At 33.2% G+C, this 20,554-nt stretch overlaps 3 protein-coding genes across 10 annotated transcripts in view; 2 read left to right on the plus strand and 1 right to left on the minus strand.

Moving 5' to 3' along the window:
* Positions 1–20,554, plus strand: part of LOC123566148 (ankyrin repeat and death domain-containing protein 1A-like) — a 70,801-nt gene that overhangs the window by 11,280 nt on the left and 38,967 nt on the right. The window contains exon 1 of one of the 3 annotated variants that reach the window (XM_053550121.1): positions 2,817–2,971. The exons of the other annotated variants lie outside the window; for them this stretch is intronic. Coding sequence (XP_053406096.1) covers position 2,971 — 1 coding nt within the window. The 5' untranslated portion in view covers positions 2,817–2,970. Of the gene's footprint in view, positions 1–2,816; positions 2,972–20,554 lie in introns of those variants that run through there. 3 annotated transcript variants of the gene reach the window in all.
* LOC123563062 (PH domain-containing protein DDB_G0275795-like) lies at positions 3,106–18,772 on the minus strand. 6 transcript variants are annotated; one of them, XR_006688727.2, is made up of 6 exons: positions 18,233–18,371; positions 14,910–14,982; positions 12,207–12,382; positions 9,320–9,436; positions 6,288–6,343; positions 3,106–5,514 (listed from the first exon to the last, which is right to left on the minus strand). XR_006688727.2 is itself a non-coding variant. In XM_045355635.2 (5 exons), the coding sequence occupies exons 2-5, from the start codon at positions 17,196–17,198 to the stop codon at positions 16,171–16,173; spliced, it is 396 nt and encodes a 131-aa protein (XP_045211570.1). In that variant the 5' UTR covers positions 17,199–17,356; positions 18,233–18,367; the 3' UTR covers positions 16,083–16,170. The 6 variants fall into 6 exon arrangements, 4 of the variants coding, with proteins under 4 accessions (XP_045211570.1, XP_045211569.1, XP_045211568.1 ...); XR_006688725.2 differs by having other exon boundaries at positions 12,207–12,385; XM_045355635.2 differs by lacking the exons at positions 3,106–5,514; positions 6,288–6,343; positions 9,320–9,436; positions 12,207–12,382; positions 14,910–14,982 and adding exons at positions 16,083–16,188; positions 16,451–16,513; positions 16,622–16,864; positions 17,127–17,356 and having other exon boundaries at positions 18,233–18,367.
* On the plus strand, positions 14,993–16,091 carry LOC128559090 (uncharacterized). The gene is made up of 2 exons (XM_053550122.1): positions 14,993–15,124; positions 15,337–16,091. Exons 1-2 carry the CDS (start codon positions 15,028–15,030, stop codon positions 16,089–16,091), a joined length of 852 nt encoding a protein of 283 aa, XP_053406097.1. The 5' UTR covers positions 14,993–15,027.

The following is a 20,554-nucleotide window of genomic DNA, read 5'->3' on the forward strand; positions in this document are numbered from 1 at the left end:
ACTAGTACATTTTGGCTTTCCTGGCTTATTATTAGCTAGGATCAGTTAGTGAGTCAAAACTGCCGAAATATAGAGAAGATTTCTCAATTTTCCATATTTGTCGCCATTTTCATGTAGAGTGCTTTAATCACACTCGGTGCATATTGCAGGAAGCTTGTCGGTTTTCATGTATATATTTCGTCTGTGGCAAGTTGTGAAGTGATGACAGTACACAGCTGATCAAACAACACTATGTAACAGCGGACAGAAAACAGTCCCCTTTTTAAATGGCATCGTTATGTTTTATGTAGTATTGATGCTGAGATGAATGTTTACATTTTCAGTAATGTAAATAACATTTCGCGGGCTTAGCGCAAAACGGATGTAACTTATATGAAATAAAGAAGGAGATACAACCGTTTTGCGCTAAGCCCGCGCACGTTAAAGAACCAGACTGTCTATTCGCAAAGAGCTAGGCTAAGTTAGCCGTACAGGCCGTACAGGCCTTATCTAAATGACTTCTGTCTATCTGTTCTGGGGGCTTTTTCTCACTCTGTCCCTCTGGTCAGATCGCTCTGTGTCTGTACTAGTTGAGGATGAATTTCGCGCTCTGTGTGGCTGCGTTTGCTATATGTAAAGCGCGTTTGAACGTGTTTATCATGAAAAGGGCGCTATATAAATCTGGTATAATAATAATAATAATAATAATAATAATAATAATAATAATAAAATGACATGCTGCAGCCTATTGTTTACATTTTGTACAAGGAAGTCACGGCCTTGAAAGACTGGTTCAAAAGCTTATTAATTAATTTAATGAAATGGAGAGAAAAGGTACTTCCTTTTATGGCTAGAGACTTGAAAAGACTTTTGTACAGTGTAAATATTTCACTCATGACTATGTCATTATTGTGAGAGATATTTCAATCTTACACTGAAACAAACTAATTAAGACTGTACGATACATATACGTCATTGTTTCGAAACTGACCAAGTACTTTTTAATATTTGTTTGTAATTGTATATAAAACTCGGAGAGTTCAAAGCTTTTTAGCTCACCTGAGCACGAAGTGCTCAAAGGCGAGCTTTTGTGATCGCCCTGTGTCCGTCGTCCGTCGTCATCCGTCCGTCCGTCGTCCGGCGTCAACAATTTGACTGTTAACACTCTAGAGGTCACATTTTTGGCCCAATCTTAATGAAACTTGGTCAGAATGTTACACTTAATAAAGTCTTGGAGGAGTTTGATATTTGGTTATCTGGAGTCAAAAACTAGGTCACCAGGTCAAATCAAAGGAAAAGCTTGTTAACACCCTAGAGGTCACAATTTTAGCCCAATCTTAATGAAACTTAGTGAGAGTGTTACCCTCAATAAAGTCTTGGACGAGTTTGATATTGGGTCATCTGAGGTCAAAAACTAGGTCACCAGGTCAAATCAAAGGAAAAGCTTGTTAACACTGTAGAGGCCACATTTATGTCTGTATCTTCATGAAACTTGGTCAGAATGTTAATCTTGATGATCTCAAAGTCCAATTTGAAACTAGGTCATGTAAGATTAAAAACTAGGTCACCCGGTCAAATCAAAGGAAAAGCTAGTTTACACTGTAGAGGCCACATTTATGACCATATCTTAATGAAACTGTGTCAAAATGTTAATCTAGATGATCTATAGGTCGAGTTTAAATCTGGGTTAGGTGAGGTCAAAAACTAGGTCAATAGATCAAATCAAAGGAAAAGCTTGTTAACACTCTACAGGCCACATTTCAGACTGTATCTTCATGAAACTTGGTCAGCATGTTAAACTTGATGATCTTTAGGTCAAGTTCGAATCTGAATCATGTTGGGTCAAAAACTAGGTCAGGGGGTCAAATCAAAGGAAAAGCTAGTTAACACTTTAGAGGCCACATTTATGACCATATCTTAATGAAACTTGGTCAGAATGTTAATCTTGATGATCTATAGGTCAAGTTCAAATCTGGGTCAAGTGGGATCAAAAACTAGGTTAATAGGTCAAATCAAAGGAAAAGCTTGTTAACACTCTAGAGGTCACATTTATGACTGTGTCTTCATGAAACTTAGTCAGAATGTTAAACTTGATGATTTTTAGGTCAAGTTCGAATCTGGGTCCTGTCGGGTCAGAAACTAGGTCAGGGGGTCAAATCAAAGGAAAAGCTAGTTAACACTTTAGAGGCCACATTTATTACCATATCTTAATGAAACTTGGTCAGAATGTTAATCTTGATGATCTTTAGGTCAATAGGTCAGGTGAGCGATACAGGGCCTTCTTGTTTATTCAAACTCATGTAATCGGTAAAGTATGTAGAAAGGCTGTATTAAACGTCACACAATCAGCTGTTATAGCCTTAAATATTTCAAATCTTTTTGAGATTATTGAAACATGATAAAATATAGAAAATACTTAATTTAAAGTAACATTTTGTTACTTGTATTTAATCAGATAAAAATATGATGGCTGATTTCCGTCTGGGGTTATCGACACTTTAGCGTGTTGGCACGGTGCCAAAGCGAAAAGACCAGTATACGTTGCCTTTTGATGCGGGTACCAAAGTGAGCCATAGCAAACGGAGCCATAGTGTGGAAGCCATGATAGCAGAAAGACGATATTCAGCGTTTCGTCACGTTGACGTGCTTGCACGGGCGCGTGGGTGAAAAGATGATATCCCACGTGTTGACGCGAGCGTTCTTCCATCGGGCACCTTCATCAACACGAAATGGCTGAAATTTGCCACCATACAGAAGCATTATTTGCATTCATTATTTATTTACAATCCTGGGTAATGCGGGAGAAATAGTTAACCACTAAGATACGATACGTATTTTTGGTAAACAATCTCACTAGATATTTAAAGATAAATATTTTAAAGGATGTTGTAAAGATTTCAGTTTCACACTGAGTGAACATGAATAAAATAAATGTGGTGTTATATTTCTTCAATACACTTTGCACACAAATTGGATATTTACTGAACAACAAGTAAGTGTACAGTGTGTACTTATCCTTAAAACACCGTTTTCTTTTATTCAGTAAATGTTTTATTTAACTTTTTTCGTTTAAGGCGATTCCCTATATATCTAATGCTTTCAAGCGCGATTTCATTATGAATAACGGGAGTAGAGGGAAAAGGGGATTTTCGCGGACATCTTGGATGGTGGATTACATATAGTTTATATAGACAGCGGCCATCTTGGATGGTGGATTACATATAGTTTATATAGACAGCGGCCATCTTGGATGGTGGATTACATATAGTTTATATAGGCGGTGGCCATCTTGGATGGTGGATTACATATAGTTTATATAGGCGGCGGCGATCTTGTTTGGTGGATTAAGGTGGATTATTAGAGACGGTCACGCTGGTTTCCGCGCAATGTTAGCGCTCATTTGCTTCCATAGATTTTGGCGGACAATTTAAAATTTTGAAAAGTCGCAGCGATCATTTTTAAATAATTCAATTTGAGCATACAACTTGTCTTTACTGCGAGATGTTTAAACTGATAAAACGTTATGGGTGAAAGGTAGACGCGCTATTACAATAAACCTTTTACTCTAGCGAGTGTTTAAACCCGGTTTTAACAGATTTAAAAATCATTATGGCGAAAAATGTCAGTTACAAATTTTATGGATCATGAAGCCACTTTGGTTTCCAATCTAATTAATCGACCATTGAGACATATGAATGTCGTGGTTTATTCCGCTTTAAACTGGTTGACTGAAAACTTAAACGTTAATAATTCACCCCTTTTAGAACGTTGGAATCAGATTGAATTTATGTTTAGATATATTGTACCTTATTGGAACTGTGAGACATTATTTTTAAACTACGATAGTTTAATCGATGGGGAACTAGAAGACGATTTTGGAAGTGAACTTTTTCGTTATGAATACTAAAATACTAGTACTCTAGACAAAATTTTACAAGAGAAATATTTTTTCCTTAACTTTTACAAAAAATGGATTTGAGAACACATGATGAAGTCACCAATTTTGAATCCTTTTGGATGAATGATTATGAATTGTATCCTTGGGTGGATGATGAAGTACAGGACATTGACTATAATGTTCGATGGACACGACATTATATGATCGGCCTACTCAGGCATTATCCATCAGGGTTTAATGCGGTAGCCCGCAGATATACAATGCTACGCCATTGGTGGGATGATCTTTGTTGTTTTACACATACAATAACGGAATATCAAGTTAGTGACTTTGAAGATTTTATACCTAGACAGTAATTCTCTACTATGTTTTTGTAACTTGTATAGGAAAAGTCATAAATGTGCTTATGACTTTTGAAATAAACTTTTGTAATAAAACTTTACTTTCTTGTAAATACTGTTGTACTTGTTCTCTGAAAACAGTACATCGTATAATCACTAGATCATACTTCAGACAAGGACACCCACAGCTTGATACAGGTTGGGAGTGCATTCATTGTAGACACTGTTGGTGGAACGAATACCATCAGTATAATTTATAGTTAGGGAGTAACATACCACGAACTGATCCATAGTGTTTCAAGAATTAAACTATTTAACAACCTTAGGACATTCTAATCGACAAACTCAACGTCAGTTAATTCAAAATTTAAGTTCGAGACAAATAGATACCATTGGTGAAATTGTGAGAAGACTATACAAACAATCTGTTATCATCTTATACCGAGACTTCCTTATATTCGAATACTACAGACAACTCATCAGGACTTTAGCTTCCCGCCAAGCTAACAGACGAAGGAAAAAGAATCTTTTACTAAGATATCATTCATTGCTTGTAAGAATACTTAGGGATCATTATATTTATCAAACTATAGCGGCAGAAATAAGGGACTACATTACACAGACCGAAGAGGAATAAAGTCACTGTTATTTTTAAAACAGATTTTTAAATATGGCACAAGCGCAGCTGCTATTTACAGAAGATTCGTCGGCTTATTTAAGGGAGTGTGGCTTTGAAATGGTGAAGTGGTGTCCATTATCAAAATCAGTCTTTTGTACATTGGATGATAAACATTATCTTGTTGTTAAGAGAAAGCGAAATAATACAGTAGTTATTTTAGGAAAAGGAAAATCTCGGCTGTCTTTAAACATAAAGCAGTTCGAATCTTTGTGTGATATAAAGGAAAGCGTATTGCTATTAGCTTCATTTCTAGCAGGACAGTCATAATGGATTGTATAGAACTAAAGTTTCAATCGCCAGAACTAAAATTTTATGAAAATAGACTAGAAACGTTCGAATCCTGGCCTGAACAAATGCAACCAGACAAGTACCAACTGTCATCGGCTGGCTTTTACTATACAGGTAGAGGAGATATTGTGCAGTGTTTTTCGTGTTCCCTAAGACTGAATAAATGGACAAAGCAAGATAACCCAATGAAAGAACACAGGTTGCATTCAAAACATTGTTTATTTTTGAAAATGGTTGGACAATTAAATCGGTCTGAGAGTTCTTTTCTTCTTGACGAGGATCTAAGATGGAGTCCATGGAATAGTTCTTTTGTTTGGCGGTAAACCATGCTGAAATAAAAATTTAAAATTTTGAAATAACCGTTAACAATAGTGTATAAAAACCTAGGAACTTTGAAACTTTATTCATTTCTGTTTTGACACTGCTTGTATAAACATGTCTAATCTCAGACTAGAAATCCAACAATTAGACTCTATGCATGATTGTAATGATCAAGCACGAAGTGATTCTTTGATAACTAACTTTAATCCAGTTGACTTCGAAAACATGCAGACAGAGGAGACTGAACATTGTCCAATTAATTACTGCTCACCACCATCAACCAGCGTCATGTTGATGAACTCATACTTTGACTTTATGTATGCGAAGGCGATGCTTGACGTGAAATATATGGTGATAAAGAAGAACTGTTACGGATGTCTAGTTGATCACCCCTCACAAATGCATCACGATTGTATTATGAGTGATCTGATCAATGATGATGAATTTGCAATAAACTTTTATTTTGAGGAAATGCTAAAAGAAGTGGATGAGCAGAAGATCCTATTAGCATGGGAAGAAACAGTGCGTGGACTGAACATAACCTCCGAGATTATAAATATACACAAGCGGGTGTTATCAAGCAAAGACTATCTTGAAGTGATGAAAACAAATCTTTGGAAGAGGAAAATAAGAAAAACTATGAACAGTATATTACATGCTGAACACAGACTATTTCATTCATAAAAATACTATTGCTTTTAAAAAAGGAGACACATTACATTAACGTTTGAGAAAATGTAGATAAAACAATGTGTAATTGTACATATAAATATATACTTACTTTCATGGGTTTATGTGTTGAAACGATTAACCATGGAACATTTAACTTGTATGATTCTGAAAAAAGGTGACATTTAGCATTTTATTTACATACAGTTTTAGATGTGCTTACAATGTATTTATTTCTATTTGCAAGTAAACATGTGAAAATTGAAAAAAATATTAGCATTACTCTAGTGTGCATTTTACCTTATTTATGTTTGAATTATGATTATGCATAAATTTGATATTTCTGTGAAGTAAAATAATTTATGATTAGAAAGTGTATGTGTTGTTGTTTTTTTACTAGTGGTTGTTTTCAGTCTTATTTTAACCATCTCACATTTAGAACGTATTTTTATCTTTGCCAAACACAATGGATAAGATACAGAAAGAAAACATTCTCTCAGATTATTATTTCAATACCAAAAATCCTGGGAGTTATTTAAGTGCTATAAAGTTACAAAAAGTATTGCAAGAAAAATACCCTGGAGTATTTAGTTTAACGTTTATTAAGAAGTGGCTTAACAATCAGGATGACTACTCCCTTCAAAAACAAGTGAAACATAAATATAAAACCCCAAGAGTGCAAGTGGCTGGTTTGAACGATCAAGCCGATGTGGATCTGATGTCTGTTGAAAACATTTCAAAATACAACGATGGAGTGAAATTTATATTAATAGTTGTAGATGTTTTTTCACGCTTCTTAATAGTGCGAACACTTAAAAACAAAAAATCACAAACGGTATTAAATGCTATGAAGGATATTTTCAAAGATCACACATTTAACAAAGTGAGAACGGACAAAGGGTCTGAATTCACAAATCGAGAATTTAGACAGTTTTTACACAGAAACAATATTTACTTTTACCCCACACAAAATACACCAAAAGCTAATTATGCTGAACGAGTGATTCGTACTTTAAGAGGGATGATGTTCAGAATGATGAGACACGAACGTAGCTACAGATATATTGATGAGTTAGAAAACTTAGTTAACAACTATAACAAGTCACCTCATAGAAGTCTAGGTGGCCTTGCCCCGAATGAGATTACTAAAGCAAATGAGACAGATATTTGGAGCAAGTTATACTTAAGACCAAAGAAGTTTACTAAAACACCACCCCGCTTTAAGTTTGTCATAGGAGATCTGATTCGAATAAGTTATTTAAAACACCCTTTTCGACGTGCATATCAACAACAATATACTTCTGAGGTATTTAAAATTAAAAACAGATTTTTTAGACAAGGAATTCCTTTTTATAAAATCATTGACCTAAAAAACGAACCCATTAAAGGATATGTCAACGAAAACGAAATAATTCTCGTCAATAAATCAGACGAAAGTTTGTGGTATATTGAAGAAATTTTAAAGAAAAGAAAAGTTAAAGGAAAACTACAGTATTTTGTTAAGTGGGAAGGCTTTCCAAGCACATTTAACAGCTGGATTGCTGCAGATCAAATTAAAGAAAAGTAGCATGGATCGTTATGTTTATATTATGGACAACGAAAGTAACCACTTATTTCCTGAAAACAAACCATTTCATTTTAAAGTACAGTTAAAAGTTCCATTAAAATTTGATGGTTTTTGGAAAGTTGCTTTGTGCGAAATTTCCATGTCAAGAGATACAAAGGAACGTAAAAAACAGACAGATAATGCTTTATTTATTTCATCAACCGTTTGTAAGGAAAGCATTAACAATGGTAGTGAACATTCGCTTTTAAGACGTGTGGATAGTAGTGCTACAAATAAATGGGAGCATATCTTTTATACACCGTTTTATATACCCGTGAAAAAGTGTGAATTGCAAGACTTTGAATTTGCTATAAAAACAAGTGACGGAGAGTTGGCTTCATTTATAACTTCACCTGTGTATATAACACTTCACTTTAAACGCTATCCGTTTTACTCTAGCTATGAGTCGCTCTAACTTGTACGTACCAGATCCACAGAAATGGATTGCATTATTTAAAAATCATAAACCACAAGTAGGCAAAGGACTTACAATAAATAAAGATGTCACAACGGATTCAAGTGTCACCACCCTTCCAATTAAAGCAGTTTCTTTAGCAGAACAGGCTGTAGATCAAGCCAAAAGCGAAGTGAAAAGAGATGATATAAATACGTCAGAAATTTTATCATTGCTTCATAAACTCACTAGACATAAAGGGAAGCAGACATCTAAAACTAGAACGAAAACATCGAAACAAAATAATATTAAAACTGTGAAAAAGCAGAAAAACAACACCAAAACAAAACAAACGCGTGGAAAAGATAAAAAAGGGAAAAGTAAAAAAGGGAAAAACGTAAATAAAAAGGATAAAAATAGTGTTTTAATTCAAAAGTTTTTTGCTAAGTAAAAATGTCATATTTTACTAAAGATGGATTTACGGAAGGTGTGCCCGAAAATTTATTGTTATTTGATTTACCACCAACTCAAGCAGCTGTGAATGATGTGTATTTTCAAGAAATTCGTCCTATATCTCAAGTATCAGATGATACCCCAATCGAGTTTCAAATAAGTGGACAAAATTCAATGGACTATCTTGACTTAAAAGGAACACAAATACATGTGAAACTAAAAGTAACAAACCCTAACGGTTCTAGCATTACCAGCAAAAAAGTAGGACCTGTGAATTTATTTTTACAAGCGTTATTTTCAACTACGGAAGTGACATTACAAAACAAAGCTATTATAACATGTAACTATAATCCATACAATGCTATGATACGAAGTTTGCTGTACTATGGATCAGAGGCCTCCGAATCACAGCTTTCATCACAGCTCTTTGTGAAAGACGATAATGATCACCCGGAAGACCCAGATGCACAAGGTGGCAATAACGGACTTTTTATTCGACAGTCATACATAGATGGATCCAAAACGGTTGATCTTCAAGGCCCCATTTATCACAGCTTGTTTACAATTGACAGATATTTATTAAATCAAGTGGATGTTAAACTGAAATTGTATCGCAGTTCACCAGCGTTCTGTCTATCTTCTGGTGATGACACACCTGCTTACAAAATAGAAATTTTGGATATATACTTACTTGCTAGGAAAGTTAAGGTGAATCCAGCTGTCATTATTGCCCACTCAGAGATGTTAAAGAACAACACAGCCAAGTATCCGTTTAATCGTGTCGAGTGTAGATCTCAGAGCATACCCACTGGAAATACAGTATATACATGGGATAATATTTTTCAAGGTCAGAAACCAAACAAAGTGATAGTTGCTTTTGTAAAATCAAAAGCTTTATCAGGAGACTATAAATCAAATCCATTTCATTTTCTGAACTGCAACATTCAGAGCATATGCTTATACGCTGATGGAATTCCAGTGGGAGGAAATCCATTAAAACTGAATTTTAGCAAAGCAGAAGGACAGACTTTTATAAAAGCTTACACAAATTTGTTTGTAACAAATGATATGTGGGATAAAAATGATGGACTGAATATTAATCGAGAAGACTTTGTAAATACTTCAACGCTGTTTGCGTTTCAATTGGAACCATCCTTTTCAGACAATAACTTTTTGACTCTGGTGAGAACAGGACATGTGCGTTTAGATGTTCAATTTAAACAGGCTTTATCAGAAACTATTAGTTGTATAGTGTACAGTGAATCAGCAGGTTTTTTTCAAATCAATAAGGAAAGAGACATTATTGCAGAATGAACACATCACAACTACAATGTTGTATAAGTTGTTCCCCTGTTTTACAGAAATATGTACTAGGTGTGTTTGCAGCTGATAAATTATCATTAAATCTAACTTTTCCTAGTGGATTTATTGCAAATACCCAACCTTATGCTCAAAGTGGGGAGCACTGGTGTGCTTTCTTTTTTCCGAATTTAAACATGGTGGAATACTTCGATAGTTATGGTAAATCAATTGATTACTATAATAAATACTTTCCAGAATACCTGTCATTATTTCCGAAAATGCTGAAAAATAACAAACAGCTTCAAAGTTTTAACAGTGAGGTGTGTGGAATGTATTGTTTATTTTTCTTATTACATAGACTTAATGGTGTTGGTTTCTATGATATTGTAAATATGTTTTTAAATGATACAAAATGTAATGATGAATTTGTATACAATTATATCACATCAATATTTTCAGATTGTACAGAAAATAATTGTGCATATAATCAAATGTGTAAACCATTAATAAAATTTATGTAAGTATATATATGAACTTGTTATTTTTACGTTTATTTCATAACAGTGCTTTGACCCTAAAACATCATGACGGAATCTGTAATTAAATTTGAATGTCCTGCTACTTGTATTGTTGCAGGAGCTAGTGGAAGCGGTAAAACTTCCTTTATGTTTGAGCTTTTTAGAAATGCTCGAACCATGTTTAAGCAAATTCCAACGAAGATTATTTATTGCTATTCCACCTACCAACCTTTGTATGATCAAATGAAAACCAACATTGAACATATTGAGTTTTTTGAAGGATTACCATCAAAGGAAGATATGGATATGTGGTCTTTTGAATCGGAATTTAAAATACTCATATTGGATGATTTAGTGCAAAAGGCATCCGAAAGTGTTGATATTGTAAACTTGTTTACAATATACAGCCATCACAGTAACTTTTCAGTGTTTTTTTTAGTTCAAAATTTATTTTCTGGCGGCAAATATTTTCGCACCATATCTTTGAACAGTCATTACTTTGTATTATTCAGCAATCTGAGAGATCAACTACAGATTCAAACTTTAGCCAAACAAATGTTTCCAGGAGAAACAAAGTATTTCATGGATGCTTATAAAAAAGCCATTCGAAAGAAGTATGGCTACCTACTAATTGACATCAGCCCTCATTCCGACCCTCTATATAAGCTCCGTACGGATATCTTTCCAAATCAGACAGTGATTGTCTTCAGACCCGAAAAAGAAAAATATGAGTGAGCGAGTGAAAAAAGAAAGTTATTTTTTAAAATACTTAATAAACACTGACAAGAAACAACAAAAACTTTTAATTCAACATATTACTAAGGGTCAGATGGATGTAATAATTGAAATTATCTATAATGCATTAGCAGGAAATTTAATTATTTCTAGAACTAATAAAAAAGCTTTGAGACGATATAAAACTGTCATTGATAAACTACTATCAAAAGGATTATCTAGGAAAGAAAGAAAGGAGCTGCTTATAAAATATCTAAAGCAAGTTATTTTATTAATCAAACCGTGTGAAACATGGCTCAAGAATTAGTGTTGATTCCAAAATCGAAATATCAACATTTACTTTTAAAATCTAAAGATGGGAAAAACGATCCTATTCATGACAATGGAGAACAAAAAGGAGGGGAAATATCTTCAACAGAATTAAACAATAACCAAACAAAATTACTTTCTTACAAAGAACAGATACCATCTGAAAATATGAATAATAAAAAGCTTTATGTGAAACGTTCATACACAGACGTTGAAAAGACAATGCCAATTGCACAGAAAAAACAAAAGAAAAGAAACTGGATTGATTACAATATTTGAATTTATGGCGCACATTTTAAAATTTTTAGCGCAATTTATGTACTTTAATAGGACGTATTGAGTCACTTTATAGTCAGTTTGATTTTAACTCGTAAACATGTCAGATGAAAACTTTATTGATTCTCTTCTTGCGGAATATCCTGAAAATTGTATGGAATTACAAGAAGAAATTCAATCTTTAAAACGAAAATTGGATTTAGAAGAAAATAATGAGAAAAGATTAAAAACAGAAAATAGATTTCAATGTGATATTTGTTTTAAAAACTTTACTTTAAAACAAAACTTAACTCGACATGTGCTATCACACAGTAACTTTTTGCAATGTTCACTATGTGATAAAAAGTTTAGAAGGAAGGATGTACTACAAAAACACATTAAACGAGTACATCAGCAGAAAGGAGGGAGGGATGCAACACCGCACAAAGTATTACCTACTTCTACACATGCATCATCTTCCAGAACTATTGCACCGCAAGAACATGACTATGCTGGACCATCTGCTTCTGAAGTGACATCATCTGATCACGATTATACACATCCGTCATCCTCTAACATTGATGGAAGCAGACCTCAAGACAAACATCATGCTGCTATACCATCTACTGGAGATTCTGCTATAAACATAGATCATAATTATACTGCTATACCATCTAACACAGATTCTACTAGAAATGGAGACCATAATTATACTACAAATGAAACTGCATTAAATCGTACTCTACAAGATTTCACCATTCATCCTAATCAACATGAGCAATATGATATGCTAACATTCTTTGCCAATGTTCGGACACAAATTCAAGACTTTTTATCAACGAGATTAGAAACTAATGCTATCAAATGGTACTTATCGATTCAAGTGGAATTAGTGAAAGATACTCCAGATGGTCAACAAACAACAACCCCCCATTTCAGAAGCAGGACCTATACTTCTTTAAATTTAATAACATTTGATGAACATGATCTAAACGAAAGTTTTCAGAAAATGTTCCAGAGCTTTGAAAAGTACATTCGAGAATCGTCCGGATGGGTACTTAAAAAAGTTGTCAGCTTAACTATACACACTGTGATTTATTCGCCCATTTCTGGATCTAGTTATATTGAACTACCTAAAGAACTGAGACGATTACAAAGTCTCTTGAATGTCAGAAATGTAGATTTTAAATGCTTTCTCTGGAGTTGTCTCGCTTCAATACACCCTTTGGATTCACCTCTGGTAAGTGATTATCAAATTTTTGAACAAGAATTAGACATGAAAGGTATCAATTATCCAGTTTCAATAAGTCAAATCAATACATTTGAAAAACAGAATCCATCTTTATCTGTCAACGTGTTTACTTACGAAGATCGAGACATTTTACCATTACGTATTACAAAACACAATGGTAGGCTTCATCACGTTAATTTATTGCTTTTACAGACAGAAAACAAATCTCATTACGTTCTAATTAAAAATTTAAACAGGTTTTTAACTAATCAAAGAAAAAGTAACCGTGATTATTATTATTGTCATTACTGCCTACACGGTTTTATCAGAGAGTCTCTGCTTAAAGAACATATTTCCTATTGTCAAGTTCACAGTGAACAAAAGATAGAATTACCATTAAACAAAGATGCTTTCCTTGAATTTAAAGATTATGAGAAAACATTACGTGTGCCATATGTGATTTATGCTGACTTTGAGACTTTAAACAAACCCTTAGAAGAAAGCTCTCAAGGTTCTAGCACACAAACTCAATTATTAGAACCATGCTCTTTTGGTTATAAAGTCATCTGTACAGACCCTAACTTTAGTAAGGAAACAGTAGTGTATAGAGGTCCGGATGCTTCCAAAAAACTTTTAGAATGTCTTCTTAGGGAAAGTGAAGAAATACAACAACACCTCAAAAACATAAAACCATTAGATTTATCCTCCAGGGAGGAAACTGATTTTCAGTTTGCAGATAAGTGTTGCTTGTGTCATAATTACTTTGTAAATAAAGACAAAAAGGTGAGACATCACGATCATACTACTGGAAAATACATTGGTGCAGCTCACTCAAATTGTAACTTACAATGCAAACAAGTCGATTTTGTTCCAGTTATTTTCCATAACTTGAAAAATTTTGATGGTCATTTGCTATGCCAAAGCATAGGCACATTTAAAGATTATAAAATTAATTGTATTCCACAAACCATAGAAAAGTATATCAGTTTCAGTATAGGAAAATTAAGATTTATTGATTCATTCGCCTTTTTACCCTCCTCATTAGAAACGCTAGTTGAGAATTTAGCGCAAGATGGATTGTCCGCTTTTCAATATTTTCAAAGCGAAATAATAGATCATACTACATTGTTACTCAGAAAGGGTGTTTATCCCTATGAATACATGGATACATGGGAAAAATTTAAACAAACTCAACTTCCAGCAATACATGAGTTCTACTCTTCCTTAACAAATGAAACTATTTCACAACAACAGTATGAACATGCCCAAAATGTATTCAAGACATGTAATTTAAAAACACTCGGAGATTATCATGATTTGTACTTAAAAACAGATGTATTACTGTTAGCTGATGTTTTTGAAAACTTTAGAGATATGTCTCAGAAATGTTATGATCTTGATCCGTGTCATTTTTATACCAGTCCTGGTCTTAGTTGGCAAGCAATGCTAAAAATGACAGGTGTGAGTTTAGAACTTATGACAGATATAGATCAGATTCTGTTTATTGAGAAGGGGATTAGGGGGGGTATTAGTCAGATCTCAAACAGATACAAAAAAGCAAACAATCCTTATTTAGACGATTATAATCCCAATGAAGAAACCTCGTTTTTGGCTTATTATGATATAAACAATTTATACGGGCTTTCGTTATCAGATAAATTGCCTGTCGGTTTCTTTACATTTTTGTCTGAGGAAGAAATTCAATCTTTTGATGTTAGGACAATTCCAGAGAATGGATCTAAGGGATATATATTGGAAGTAGATTTAGAATATCCAAAAAATTTACATGATAGTCACAATGACTATCCTTTGGCTCCTGAAAGGAAATTTATATCTAATGAAAACCTATCACCTTATGCACAGAAAGTATTGAAAAAGCTGCACAACAAAGATACACTCCCATCCAGAGCAAAAGTTGAAAAGTTACTTACCACTCTTGAAGATAAAAACAACTATGTTCTTCACTATAAAAATCTTCAACTGTATCTTCAACTCGGTCTGAAACTGAAAAGAATCCATAGAGTGCTTAAATTTCAACAAGAAGCCTTTATGAAACCATATATTGAGTTCAACACCAGCATGAGACAAAAGGCGAAAACAACATTTGAAAAGAATTTCTACAAACTCCTTAATAACTCTGTCTTCGGTAAGTATATATTTTGTTTCAATAAAGCGTTACAATATTTAATTTAAACAATTAATATATTGATGAATGTAATTTAAATTGTTTGAAAAAGCAACTTTTTTTAAAAAATGATTAGTTAATGCATGAAATAATTTTTTGATGAAATTTAAAAAACGCTCTTACCTTATTAAAATAATCCATAAAATAATAATCACACTTATTCAATATTTCAGGAAAGACCATGGAGAATCTAAGAAAGCATCGTTCTGTGGAGTTGGTACATACAGAGACGCGCTTAAAAAAAGTTTCAGCTAAACCGACATATAAAACACATAGGATTTTCTCTGAAGATCTCGTTGGAGTGGAACTTAACAGAATGAAAGTAATGCTAAACAAACCTATTTACATTGGTATGACAGTACTGGATTTATCGAAAAGAACTATGTATGACTTTTATTACAATCATTTAAAGAAACTGTATGGTGATAAAGTGCAGTTACAGCTATCAGATACTGACTCATTTCTGTTCCATTGTGAAACTAAAGATTTATTTCAAGACATGTATAATCATTCACACTTGTTTGATACATCTGACTTTCCAAAAGATCACTTTCTGCAATCCAACACGAATAAAAAGGTCATGGGAAAAATGAAAAGTGAAACTAATGAAAAATGTATTTCTGAATACTGTGGTCTAAGATCAAAAATGTATGCCTTTAGCTGTGATGGTCAAGAAGACAAACGAGCAAAAGGCATTGCTAAAGTGGTTGTAAAAAAAGATTTACGATTTCAAAATTACAAAGACGTACTGTTCAATCATTCTCAATTAGTTTCACAAATGAGTTCTATTCGAAGTCATAACCATGAAATATATGTGGAAAAAATTAACAAAATAGGACTTTGCTGCTTCGATGACAAGCGTTATCTGTTAGATGATGGTATTACATCACTAGCCTATGGACATTACAAAATAAAAATAAATAGTTAAAAATTTAATCCACTGCAAATTATACATAAAATTTTAGTCACTACACACACAAAATTTTGTTTTTCAATGTCGTTTCACACTATTGTGGTAATGTGATCTGAAATAAAAGTTAATGTTACTATATATTATATGAAAAGACATTAATTTTATTAAGTTATGAATGATACTTTACAATTTATGTTTTTTAAATTTATGTAAATAATATTTGTTTCAGAATCAACTTAGTCTATACAATATCTCCTTTAATAAGATTGATATGTACTTACTTTTATATAATATTTCTTTGTGTGGATTAAAAGTATCTGTAAACATATAGTTGTTTATTATTTTTATTTAATGAATAAAAAAAGCAATCTTACGGGAACTGCATAAAACACTTCATCCCCCCCTTCGAATTCCTCTCCATTGTCGTAGATTGTAACCTAACAAAAAATGAAATTTCATTTATAACTTAAAACAAAGGAAATTTAAAATACATAAGAATTCTTAATTTCATTTATAAAGTAAAACAAATGAAAAAGCAAACTTACCACTGGAGGGGATGAGGGTGACGTTAGAACAATCTGCTGCTGTTGCTGCTGTATTGGCTGCTGTTGTATTGGCTGCTGTTGTATTGGCTGCTGCTGTATTGACTGTTGCTGTATTGGCTGCTGTTGTATTGGCTGCTGCTGCTGTTGTATTGACTGCTGTTGTATTGGCTGCTGTTGTATTGGCTGCTGTTGTATTGGCTGGTGCTGTATTGGCTGCTGTTGTATTGGCTGCTGGGGTGTATTCTGCTGTCAGGGATAAATGTGCATGGTTAAATGTGAATAACGTATTCTTGCTATACACATTTGATGATATATATATTTCAGATACTTAGATATATTTAAAAACAGTATGTATAGGTATAATTGTCAGCACTTTTCTCATAGATATATAAATTTAAAATATACATCTAAAAAGAGTAAAGGCTTTTAATATAACCAATAGTTTTAACACAATATCTATATTATTATTATTATTATTATTATTATTATTATTATTATAACTCACCTTTCCACAAAAGAGTTGATTGTAATATTTGATTTTGTCCATGGAATTGTACAATGCAGTAAATTCCTCCATATTCAAAGTCACGGATTTTGACTTAGAAATATCAAACCCTCCACCTGCTAGAAAGCAGTGCTTTTGGTCACTGATATGAATGTATGTCCACCCATTAAATTGATTTAAACAAATTTCCTTATGTTTTCCTAGTTTTTTTGTGGCTTTGACCACATTTCCTGAAAAATTATGTTTCTCGCTAAAAGACATGTTTTCAAATTTGAACTTTTTTCAAAAATAGTTTAAAGTTAAAGTGTACATTTAGTTTTAAATTAGGAAGAGAGTGTGCCTCTGTTTATTCTATTGGTCATCTTTACAAAACAATACACCTTGATAAAATGTGTCTCTTTCTGATTGGTCCTTTAAACAAGCATCTATATTTATGAGTTTTCATTGCTTAGTGATATGTTCATACACCATCGTCAAGGAAAATAACCATAGTAAATTATAATACGTTTAAATAGTTGTAAATCTATTTTTAATAAAATGTGTAAAAGAACTTTAAAAAGTGTATAAATATATCTATACAAAGCACACTCCTAGAGGTGTACTGGTTAGAAGCCTAAGCAATTATTACGTCACATAAAAGATTGGAGTCTATTTAGTTTCAAGAGTGACAGCAAGCATTACCCCCTTTGTAATCAAACTTTCATATTTATGCCTACAACCATTACCGCTTGAGGCCCTCCGCTCCAAACTGTCTACATTTAGTGGGTTATAACCTTTGATATCTTTCCGCTACAAAGATTTCTTTGAGTACATTAAATAATAACAATTTTGACCTTCACCTTTTATATAACACTGCTACGCAATTATAAAACGTAAAAGGAAATTAAAAATGTATTTCCTTCCTTGTCTTATTAGTTACATACTATGGAATGTGGTTGCTGGGGGAATTGTTGACATGAAATATTCGTGTAGTCTTAGTTATCACATATTAACTTGTCAAGGAGAGGCTAACAATGAGAGGTACAAGTACTCAACACGAGATGTCGAAATTACAAGAATTGTATTCTCGGGACGAGTAAATGGTAAAATTGATCTAAGCAACTTACCATCAGTTGAGGCAGTGATGTGTGAATATGATACACTCTCATGTCAGAATCTCGAAGGCATGTCGCATCCACTCGCTTTATATGTTGGGTCAGGAGAACCAGTTCGTTGTCTGGTGAGAAATATACTGTATTAGTATCCTTCATTTAACGTCTTTCAAATAGCTTTTAACAGTTTTAAATTTGATTGGAAGGAGAATACTTGTGTAATATCCTTATAAGTATTTTACTTTAAAAAATGTTGAGCGACTTATACTGTATAACCATGCTGGTAACCTAACAATTCTGTCATTCCCAGCTGGATTCGAACTTGTTTCCTTAGTGAACACCCGATCATATCATCGCAAAAGCTAGCTAATCCTGAGGAAGTAGGAATGGTGTATTATACCTCATGTTTTTAAAATAAAGATGTACATCTGTTGTGTATGTAATTTAGTGTTATTATTCTTATACATGTAGTTGTATTTAAAATTATATTGACTTTTTAATTTATTGTGTTTTATTTATGTTATTCTTTTACAGCCTGATTACAAAGATAAAACAACATCAAGGCTACAAACTCCTTAATAACTCTGTCTTCGGTAAGTATATATTTTGTTTCAATAAAGCGTTACAATATTTAATTTAAACAATTAATATATTGATGAATGTAATTTAAATTGTTTGAAAAAGCAACTTAGATCACTCATAATACAATCGTGATGCATTTGTGAGGGGTGATCAACTAGACATCCGTAACAGTTCTTCTTTATCACCATATATTTCACGTCAAGCATCGCCTTCGCATACATAAAGTCAAAGTATGAGTTCATCAACATGACGCTGGTTGATGGTGGTGAGCAGTAATTAATTGGACAATGTTCAGTCTCCTCTGTCTGCATGTTTTCGAAGTCAACTGGATTAAAGTTAGTTATCAAAGAATCACTTCGTGCTTGATCATTACAATCATGCATAGAGTCTAATTGTTGGATTTCTAGTCTGAGATTAGACATGTTTATACAAGCAGTGTCAAAACAGAAATGAATAAAGTTTCAAAGTTCCTAGGTTTTTATACACTATTGTTAACGGTTATTTCAAAATTTTAAATTTTTATTTCAGCATGGTTTACCGCCAAACAAAAGAACTATTCCATGGACTCCATCTTAGATCCTCGTCAAGAAGAAAAGAACTCTCAGACCGATTTAATTGTCCAACCATTTTCAAAAATAAACAATGTTTTGAATGCAACCTGTGTTCTTTCATTGGGTTATCTTGCTTTGTCCATTTATTCAGTCTTAGGGAACACGAAAAACACTGCACAATATCTCCTCTACCTGTATAGTAAAAGCCAGCCGATGACAGTTGGTACTTGTCTGGTTGCATTTGTTCAGGCCAGGATTCGAACGTTTCTAGTCTATTTTCATAAAATTTTAGTTCTGGCGATTGAAACTTTAGTTCTATACAATCCATTATGACTGTCCTGCTAGAAATGAAGCTAATAGCAATACGCTTTCCTTTATATCACACAAAGATTCGAACTGCTTTATGTTTAAAGACAGCCGAGATTTTCCTTTTCCTAAAATAACTACTGTATTATTTCGCTTTCTCTTAACAACAAGATAATGTTTATCATCCAATGTACAAAAGACTGATTTTGATAATGGACACCACTTCACCATTTCAAAGCCACACTCCCTTAAATAAGCCGACGAATCTTCTGTAAATAGCAGCTGCGCTTGTGCCATATTTAAAAATCTGTTTTAAAAATAACAGTGACTTTATTCCTCTTCGGTCTGTGTAATGTAGTCCCTTATTTCTGCCGCTATAGTTTGATAAATATAATGATCCCTAAGTATTCTTACAAGCAATGAATGATATCTTAGTAAAAGATTCTTTTTCCTTCGTCTGTTAGCTTGGCGGGAAGCTAAAGTCCTGATGAGTTGTCTGTAGTATTCGAATATAAGGAAGTCTCGGTATAAGATGATAACAGATTGTTTGTATAGTCTTCTCACAATTTCACCAATGGTATCTATTTGTCTCGAACTTAAATTTTGAATTAACTGACGTTGAGTTTGTCGATTAGAATGTCCTAAGGTTGTTAAATAGTTTAATTCTTGAAACACTATGGATCAGTTCGTGGTATGTTACTCCCTAACTATAAATTATACTGATGGTATTCGTTCCACCAACAGTGTCTACAATGAATGCACTCCCAACCTGTATCAAGCTGTGGGTGTCCTTGTCTGAAGTATGATCTAGTGATTATACGATGTACTGTTTTCAGAGAACAAGTACAACAGTATTTACAAGAAAGTAAAGTTTTATTACAAAAGTTTATTTCAAAAG

This window comes from Mercenaria mercenaria, chromosome 8 (genome assembly GCF_021730395.1).
Source record: "Mercenaria mercenaria strain notata chromosome 8, MADL_Memer_1, whole genome shotgun sequence".
NCBI lineage: Eukaryota > Metazoa > Mollusca > Bivalvia > Venerida > Veneridae > Mercenaria > Mercenaria mercenaria.